The sequence below is a fragment of the Excalfactoria chinensis genome, chromosome 20 (assembly GCF_039878825.1).
Source record: "Excalfactoria chinensis isolate bCotChi1 chromosome 20, bCotChi1.hap2, whole genome shotgun sequence".
Taxonomy (NCBI): Eukaryota; Metazoa; Chordata; class Aves; order Galliformes; family Phasianidae; genus Excalfactoria; species Excalfactoria chinensis.
Window position 1 is genome coordinate 1,326,382 of NC_092844.1, and position 9,818 is coordinate 1,336,199.

General features: G+C 49.1%; 1 protein-coding gene across 1 annotated transcript; it reads right to left on the reverse strand.

Moving 5' to 3' along the window:
• Nucleotides 1-741: 741 nt before the first annotated feature.
• Nucleotides 742-9,776, reverse strand: MTHFR (methylenetetrahydrofolate reductase). Its single transcript, XM_072354215.1, has 12 exons — nt 9,694-9,776; nt 7,849-8,100; nt 6,605-6,843; nt 6,381-6,491; nt 6,024-6,217; nt 5,312-5,562; nt 4,849-4,983; nt 4,510-4,690; nt 3,952-4,134; nt 2,443-2,544; nt 2,101-2,220; nt 742-1,612 (listed from the first exon to the last, which is right to left on the reverse strand). The coding sequence occupies exons 2-12, from the start codon at nt 8,088-8,090 to the stop codon at nt 1,415-1,417; spliced, it is 1,956 nt and encodes a 651-aa protein (XP_072210316.1). The 5' UTR covers nt 8,091-8,100; nt 9,694-9,776; the 3' UTR covers nt 742-1,414.
• Between the last annotated feature and the right edge of the window lie 42 nt (nt 9,777-9,818).

Genomic DNA, 9,818 nt, shown 5'->3' on the forward strand with positions numbered 1-9,818 from the left:
TGGGATGATTCCCACTTGGCCCCCATGCCCCCCCACCCCCCCGTCCAAGTCCATCAGCTCTTCATTAAGGCTTTCAGTGGGTGGTCAACCTCTTGACTGCTTCCTGCTGGTTCCTTTCTGCACTGAATGGGCTAGGGATGAAGAAACCTGCTGGGAACAGCTGAGCACCAAAAGCTTTGCTGGGGGAAGACAGGCGTGTCTGACCCCCAACCTTCCCATTACTTGCTCCTGTGATTGATGCCCTGTAATTACCCTGGATATATGAGCCCAGTCTCAGACAGCTGTAATGAGAGGGTTTGAAGAATCTGGAAAAGGCTTTTCTTCCTTGCTTGTTTGAAAGAGATGCTTGCAGCTTAGCAGGGATCTTGAAATCCCACTGAGAGCTGCCCCAAGGTCTTGTTTTCCTAGCCTGGGGTAGCTTTGCAGGATTAAGGACAATGCAACCTCGGCAGCCCCTTCTTTCACTGGTGCAAGGCCTAAGTCTGCTGGAGTCATTAGGTCAAGAAAGATTAGGTTATTTTTTTCCTATAGCTACTAGAGGACTACTGCTCTTGTGGCCATGCAGAACTGAGGCGGGGCCATAAGTGATGATTATTCCTTTGACCATATTTCCTTTGGGGGAATGTGTTAGAAATGGAGGCAGCACTCAGTTGTTTTCTTAAACCTTTCCCTTGGGCCAAGGTGATTAATTTGCAAACATTACTCTTTGTGCTGCTTACAGTAATTTAGTCTAGTACGAAAGACATTTGTACACGTGAAGTTTATTGTACTTTAAGTAGGAATCGCTCTATTTGATCACATCCAGAAGTGGAATTCATATTCCCATTAAAAAAAACCAACCCTAAAAATCAGGCAGTACAGTTAAGAGGAAAAGTTAGGAAAAATTGAACCTTTTTCTGGAGTGAGCACAAAAGAGTCTGGTTTTAGTTATGATGCAGTACATCTTTGGAGTGCAAGCTTGAGCTTCTTTTTATGGCTGGTAGCGGCTGCAACAACTTCCTTGCATAGATGTTGCTGACAGGAGTGTTTCTGCCCCTGAAAACAGCATACCTTGCTGAAGAAAGTTACCAGACTTCCACTGAGCTGTACCACATTGGTGTGCAAGGTTCCTCCTACAAGCTGTGATCAACATAACCATGGTAAGCACCCCCTCCATCCTGCAGAGCTGGCGTTCAAGCTGAGCACAGAGCCTCAGCTCAGAAGTTCTGGCTACTGTTCAGTGGAAAGGGATTGGGAACATTTGTGTTGGGGATAGAAGAGCTTCTAACAGGGGTGGATCAGAGTTGCCTGGCTCTGAGCAGCAACGCTCACTGGGTTTAGGAGCCTATGGTCCAACATCCTGACAGGATCTGCTTTTTCTCTCCTTGGAGGCAGCAGATGGAAGGAAGAAGTAAGGGAGTAGAAAAGGAGTTTTTCACTGCTGAGGTGGAGAGTTCAACAGCTCAAAAGTATCATCCACAACCTGCCAGAGGCAGTTCTCAAGTGGGAAGTCATTGTCCACCAGGTTGACCAAATAATAATTGTCGTGGATGTATTGGATGATCATGCGAGAGGGTGACTCCTCTTCATAGAGCTTGGCCCACTGCTCAATCCACAGAGCAAAGGCCTCATCCTGCCAAGGAAAGAGAGGTGTTTGTAGGGGTTTAATGCACATTTTATACTACCACAACTGGGACAATCAGCACCACATATGCCTGTGGCTTGTTTCTTCATAATAAATGCTGCAAGAGCTGAGCAAGGAGGTTCCTGCTTTCCAGGCAGTGGGAGGTACCATGAACACAACTGTTCAGAGCTGAAATGAGACATGCTTATAGTAAAATGGCTCAATACTGCCCCTGTGCTGTAGCAGGAGGGAAAGCTATTGCTCAGAGCTCTGGGGACTCATACAGAGGTGATGGCTCCCCAGCCTCCCGGGTATTTACTTAGTGTCTCTGAAAAGCTCTCACTGGAGAGAAGCTGTAAATACACTGAGGGAGCAGACTGCAGAAAGCTAATGCCACAACAGTACTCAATTGCAAGTGGTGTTAACAGATTGAAAACAAACCAGACACTGAACTTGCAGGGTTATCACAACTGTATCCAGCAGCAGGAAGGACTCACCTTCCAGGAAAGGAAGCTTACAGGATCCACCACGGTGGGCTGGATTATCTCCCTGCCTGGAAAGATGCCCCAGGTAACAGCGTTGGGTTGCAGGTCAGGGGCATTGGTGATATTCTGGCCCTACAAGGAAAAGAAAACCTTCCTGAAGCAGCTGCTGGAGGAGATACTGAGTAAGTCAGAGCACTTTTCCTGTCCTCCTTAAGAGATCAGACAGCAGCTGCAGGTCACAGCTGACTTGTTTCACTTTCCCTTCATGTCTCACTTTGTTCTTGGGGATGTCTGAATCTTTAACCTTTGCTTCTCCCCTGAGGTGGTGAAAGTATCCTGTAAATATCAGCCTACCTTGACGTTGACAATGTGGTAGTTCACCCGCAACTCGTATTTCTTCAACACTTTGAGCAGTGCTGTGACGATCTCACTGGAGGCGAAGAACTCCAGGTATGCCTGCCAGGGTGGGAGAAGGGAAAGAATAAGAGCCTTAACTCATGGCAGGGCTGACACATGTGCACAGGCAACCAAAAGAACAGTTGCTATCTATGCTTTTTAGCAACCAGGCAGCCTAAGACTGCTGTGTCCATTCCCAGAAATATGTATTACAAAGGGGACTGGAGCAAAGGGCAAAGCAAATTGGCAAGAGAGCTGAGAAAAAAAGAACAAACTTGTGGAGACCAGAGGTAACAGCCCAAGAAAGGTCAGTTTAGGAAACCTACAAGCTATTTGTCCTGTACCCTTGTAAGTAGACAGGCCAGAATATGCTCCAGGCAGTGTAAGTACAATTGCTGGGCCTGGAAAGCAGCCAGTACTGGCCAGAGTTCCTGGAAGGAGCCTGAGTTTGACTTCTGTTCTGCGTGGTACCCCATGAACAGCAGCGTCCTGCCAAGGCAGCGTAGCAGGGGGAGAAGTCAGAAGTCTCAGCTGGGCTCTGAAGCACCCTGCCTTTTGTCCACTCTCATCTTTTGTCCTCAGTCCTCCCAGTGAGCTCACACAATCTAATTCTGTACTTCCTCCAACTACTGCTGCTCTGTGCTTGGCTGCTCCAACAACTGCTTCCCCTCCCCCTATTTCCTGGCTATTGTGTAATGATGGATTTCCCCTCACCTCAGGGAATTTGTGTTTTTTGTTTTTTTTCCTCTTTGAAAACATAACTGCATTTGCCATCTGCTCATTTCATGGCTTTAGCAATTCCGATCCCTTTTGAACACAGCTGCTTTGTTTCCTAGTACAAGCCACTTGCCTGGCATTTACCTTGACACAGGAGATTCCTATCGCAGCCATTAGTGGCAAGGATGTAGGGCCTGAAAATGCATGACAGTAGGAGGCAGGCATGAGAGATAAGCCTGCTTGCAGACCAGAAGTAACCACAGCAGTAGTGCTGCAGTGGAGACAACTGGTGAAGAAGTCTGCCTTAGAGAAAGATGGATGGATACCCAGTTATCAGCATGAAAAGCTGGATGATAGAGATACTGCATCATTGATTGCCATTATGAGAAACCTGGGTGCTTCCTGTATTGGGAATGGGATCAGCTGCAGCGGGCAGGCATGTTTCATTGGTGGTTTAGTGTTTTTTAATCTGAAACTTGATAGCTCTGCTCTGGGAAGTGGTTAGCATCAATTACTTGCTATGAGTGAAAACAACTTCTTGTTTTGAGGTTGGACAAAACTGCTAGGTAAGCCACAGAGTTGACATGATCTGTCTTTTAAGTCACCAGAGGAGCTTTGTCTTGTCCCAGCAATAAAGCATTAGAAAAAGGAGCTGGCAGAAGCAGTATCTGGTTGGAAGCCTAAGACCTTCCTAGCTCATAAAGGCTACTAGGTCACAACTTATTGCTACCCAGCAGAAGAGTGCGGTACCTTTTGGAAGACATAACCTCCACTAGGTCCCCAGCCAAAAATGGGGTCTGTGGATGGTTTGCCATTGATGTTTGGCTGGGAGTTAATAGTCAGGATTCCTCTTCTGTTGACCTTCTCCAGCTGCTCCTTCAGAAGGCTGGTTTCAGTAGCAAGAGGGTCATCATTCCAGGGCATACAGGTAACCTACCACGAGGAGAGAGGATGGCTTACAATGTGGGTGTGTACAACAATCCTTTGGTTTCCAACTGATGCTGAAGGAACTCAGAAATGCCCTAGTGGTCTTGAACATATCTCACACAGGACAGAATTATCTCAGGGGGACAGGTATGCTCAACTCCAGGAATGAGCTCAGCACGATGCTGTGGCAGCTTCCTTTTTATGCTGAGCTCTGGCTCTTGGATTCTCTTTGGAGAGAGTATCCTCCTTCAGCCACTATCTCAGCAGTTTTAGGTAAGAAACTGCTGTTGTTCTCATTTAGAACAAGGTAACAGAAACAAGAGAAATTAAGCACTGTTGTCTTGTGCCGCACTGACCAGCCCTTCCAGGGCCACCTCTCACCCTGTGTCCATTCTTGTTGGGCTCTCCGGTGATGTAACATGTGAAAACCTCAAAGACGCTTTCCTCACCAGTCAGTTCTTCCCCCCACATCTTCAGGAGCTCCTCACGGGGAGACTTGCTCTTCAGGTAGAAGAGATAATAGTCCTTCAGCTCCCCAAAGGCTGGAGAAGAGGAGTTACCCCTGTAAGGAGAACAGACACAGGATTAACAGAGCAACTGGGGACCTCTTCAACAATAAACCATCATTTCTGCCAGTCTCAAGGTATGCACAGGATACCCACTAACTACAGAGATCAACCATGCAGCAGGCTGTTGTAGCACAACTTGCTAACAGCTTACCATCGACCATTGGGGAAATCATCCCATTCTTGAGTTCGATAGATGTAACTTTTTGGCCTGGAGGCCCAGAAGATTGGCCGAACGTCTTCAACTCTTCTCTTGGGGTGAGCACTGACTGCCCAAGGCAGAGGCCGCCTGCACAGAGAAAGCAGAAGTCAACACACTTCTCCTGCTGTCTTTCCATAGCTCCTGTTGGGAATGTATTGAGAGACTTAAAGACATTTCTTCCAAGTGGAAACTAAGAGTTTAGGTTGTAAGGTTCCTCTAAACAGGCTACCTCAGTTCTTCCCTCCACTACCTACCCTTCCTCCCACCCTTTACCAGAGACCTGCACGAAGGATGAATATCTAAACACACAGAAAGGTACTTAAAAAACAGAAGAGAAGAACCAACCCATCCGCTCCTTGTGTATTTAGTAGATGGGATGTGCAAGAACTAAAGCAAACCAGCATATTCAGCTCACCTCGGGTCCTCATTCCAAATGCCAAGGCGCTTAAGGACTTCAGTAGTAGCCACTTCCCTATTGAGGGTGTAAAAATGGAGCCCATGCACCAGGCCACTGTCCAGCAGCTCCCGGCACATGGACACTGCCAGCTCCACCCCATAGTTCCGGATAGCTGCATCGTTGTCCTTGATGGGTTCAATCACATCTTTTATTTCTTGGGGCACTTCCAGTTTGGAGAGCTTCACCAGCTGGCGCAGAGAGTGGTAACCCTGCATGAAGATACACAGGATTTCAGTCTTCCCAGGTCCTTTTCTCCCATCCAGTAACAGCTACTTGATCTCAGCTTTGCAGCAGAAGAGTGAGAACTGGGGGCTCCTGGATTTCAAGCAGCCAGGCCCCATCCCTAGGACAGTAATACAGACTGTCTGTGTCATTTCAGGTGATTTCATTATGTTTACCTACTCAGTGACTGAGCTCAGCATGCTGACAGTGATGTCTAACCACTCTGAACAGGTAGGCAACTGTCCTTAATATCCCTCTGTGCCATATGGGTACAGAAAACCTTTACAGAGTTTCATGTAGCAAACCACCTACTGATTTATCACACGTTTAGCACTCTTACTTCCCAGAAATTATTGGAGGGCATTCACAGGCCTCCCTCAGGCCCTGAGCCCAAAACACCTCACATGGATCCACGCTGCCTCCCCAGGCCAGAATAACTTGAATTCACCTGTATGGGGAAGATGCCAGGAATAATGGGGCAGGTGATGCCAATGGCTTGACAGTCCCTCATGAACTTGAGAAAGGTTTCTGGTCGGAAGAAAAGCTGTGAAATGATGAAGTCTGCCCCAGCAAGAACTTTCTCCTTCAGGTACTTCAGGTCTGCCTCATAGCTCTCTGCTTCAGGATGACCCTTGGGGTAGCCTTTGGAGGTAATGAAGAACAGAAAAGCCTAGATGTTTAATGAGAAATTAGGAAGTAGCCAATCCCACTGCGCCACTTACAACCCAGGGCCAGAAAGGGACAGCTGGACTGTTTTCCCCCCATCTCAGACCCTACCCCAGACTTTGCATCAGAAGACACGTACCTGCTACACAGATATCAAAGTAATCATCAAATTCACTGCGAATGTGCTTAACCAGGTCAACGGCGTGATTGAATCCATGTACCTCTTCCTCCCATTCCTCACCAACAGGATCTGGAAAGACAATAATCCAGTCCCTCCATTACTTTCTTCACTTTGCCATGAAGTTGGATGCAACAGCAACACTACTTCAGTGCTACTAAGGGCTCTAGGACAAAAGGATTCACCTCCACGCAGTGCCATGATGTTCTTCAGCCCCAGCCTCTTGGCCTTCTGCAGGTGCCCTGTAATGTCATCCTTGGTCTGATTGCAGCATGTCATGTGGAGGATGGTCTCCAGGCCGCAGTAGTTGACTGCAGTGTTGGCAATAATCATGGAGGAGGTTTCTTTGTCAGATCCTGGGTCTCCTGCGGGATGCCATGTCACATCAATGAAGAGAGGACCACCTGCTGCCATGCGGTCAAACCTGTGGATTTCAGAGCTGTGTCAGCCTAGCAGGTAGCCAGCTCACCTCTCTGCACCAGGATACCTTGCTCCCTGCTGGAACGCCATCAACGAGCAGGGAAAACCTGGATGATAGCAGCAGGAGTCACCAAGAAAAGCGTGGAACTAGGAGTTAAACATGTGGCAAATGTGAAATGAATAAGGATAATAATCGTTTGAGCTGAATGAGGGAGAGCACAGAATCTCTTGGAGGAAGGAGGCAATTTAAGTCTTCTCTGTAGAATAAACTTCCACTCAATATGTTCTGTTAGACTGATGCACCTTCTGGTAGACCATAATGCACATCCAGTTCACTTTGAGATGGAAGATTATGCCAGAACTCCCTGTTCCCAGCTGATTCCCAGGGATGAAGGCTCCTCTAACTTTTCCTCTTTCCTGCTCTGGGCTGGAACAGGCCCTTCTGTTTACAGTAATCACAGCACTGGTGTGCAGCAATTACAGAGTGTTATGAAAATCCCTCTTCTCCTCCAGATGAATACATGGTGGCTCAGGCTCCAGGATAACCTTTAGCTCTGCTGAGAACTATCACCTTTTGCACAGCACATACATGGGACACCAATCTCAGAGTCTAAAACTGGAGTCCTTGGTAACATAGAGGTACAAACTATAGCAGCTGAATGATTCTGAAAACCCGTGGGAATCAGTCCTGGAGATCTGGGCACACTGTCCATAAAATAGTTTGTTTTAAACAGCTATTATTCTATTGTCCCCCAGCACTTTGCTTCAGACCTAGAGCATGACAGCAGCCTTGTTCTATCTTTGCACTCTCAACAACCCCACCATGGCCTCCAAGGAAGAGAAGTTACCTGGTGTCCATTACCCTCCTCAGCAGGAAAGCACAGCCCCATTACCTGCTATATCACCTGGAAGGGGAGACAGAGCTCGAAGCAGAGCCTGCCTCATTAACTTTCCCAACCCTCCACCAAAGAGGCTCCATCTATCCCTTCTCTTACCCTGCGGCCCTCACCTGGAGATGAGATTGACAGCAGCGTTGGCTGTGCGTGGAGGGAAGAACTCCAAGGAGAACCACCTGTCCCCAGAGTCCTGCCGCCGCCGCATCTTCTCACGCAGTCGCTCGTGACGTTCGGCATCGAGGACGGGAGTGGAGCAGCGTGAGCTGTCCTTGGAGCTCTCACTCCCACTACTGCTGCCGCCATCGGACTTGGAGCTGGAACTGGCACTGCAGGTATGCTGGTTCTCATTGACCATGGTGAGCGCTCTGGAGGAAGGGAACAGAAGCAACAGGACATGCAGCTAAGTGCCTGCGTGGGGAGATGACGGCAGGTAAAAGGGATCCTGTGCTACAATCGCTGTTAATCATCACCCTTTGGCCAGCCTTCACTGTAAGCTGCAGCAGAGAACCTAGTGAAAACAGAGTAAAACGAGTGTGTTTACACAGTGCTGAAAATAACACAGCAGATGGCTTCGTGCCACCTTGATGCAACTCTTCTGTGCCTGCTGGATCAAACCTGGCACAACAGTCAGGTTAACATGACTTCTGCTATGTCTGCAGTTTAGCAGGCCACGATGCCCACGTGCATCAGCTGAAGACCTTTTTGATCCTGCGGTCTCGGGCTGCACACACCAGCAGATTTTCCTCTACAGCAGCTGCCCCTTGGACTGCATCCATCTTCGTGTATTCCCATAAGGCAGCATTTCTTTACAACATAAAGACAACTGCAAATGGGAAAGGTAAACAAGAAAAACATGGAAGAAACCTTTCTGGAACAGGGAACCCTGCAAGCCATCCTTCATTTTGTCTCGATGGGCATCAGCCCATGGCAATGGGCATTTCTCTCTTCACAAGACTCAGCACCTCCATAGAGGTTTGCACTGTGCCATCCATGACACACACTCAGCTGTTTCCTTCCTAAGATACATTCCTTTCCTCACCAATAGTGGCTGCTCAGAAACGAGGTCAGAGACCGTCCCATCTTTCCCTGCCTTGCAGAATGCTCAGCTATGATTGGTGGCTATACAGAACACCAAGCAGCTCTGCAAGCTGGATATAGGATGCTCAACTCCAACGAGCTCCCTGGGCCACAACTGCTTGATGTTGTTTCTCCAACGCCTTGGAAGCGAGGGAGCAGTTACAGACCGGTGGAGAAAAGCTGCTGTAAGAAAACAAAATGGGATTTGGGTTCTTTGCTTTGTCAGAGCTCAACGCTGTCACTGGGAAGCAGCACACGGTCATTACATAACACAGGAGCCGATTCTGGAGGAAGCTGTTGCACGTTCGCTGTCCTCACCAGAAACTCCAAGTTCAGGTCATGAAGACTTTGAACTCTCCTGCTGTGTACACCCAGCTGGACATCAACCCCTCTGAGAGAAAGTCTGCTTTTACCACCTGGGGGCCACTCCAGCTGGCAGGAGATAAGAGAAAGGAGCACCAGGCTGTACCTACAGCCCTCCCCACAACAGCGGGCTTACAGGAGGGGGGTTCATCCCAAAGCAGGCTGCAGTGCAGGCTATAGGGGCAGCCTCTCATTGCTGAGGCAACACCTAGGGCTTTATTTGAGGGTTGGCCTATTGGGGTCTCTATGGGGTGAGGTTTTCTCGTGTCGTTTTCTTGCCGGCCTATTGCCAGGCCCCGCTACTCGGGTTGGGTACCGTGGGTACAGCACGGGGCGAGACCGCACAGACATGGGCAGGCCCTAATAGAGATCGGCCCTATAGAGATCCGGCCTAGGGGGATCCCGGCACCCCGCGGGAACTCCTGGCTGTATAAAACCGGCTGTTGTCACCTCAGCTGACCCCGCTCTATGGGTAGGATGGGAAGCTTTCCTCTACCCCCCCATAGGGCCCCGCTCACCTCCCCGCGGCGTCGTGCGCTGCGCATCGCGGCCGGCCCCATCCCGCGTCCCTTTAAGCCCCGCTCTTCCCCCCCCCTCCCCCCCCCGCCCGAGTCCCAGCCCATCACGTGGTGTCCCGCTGTTC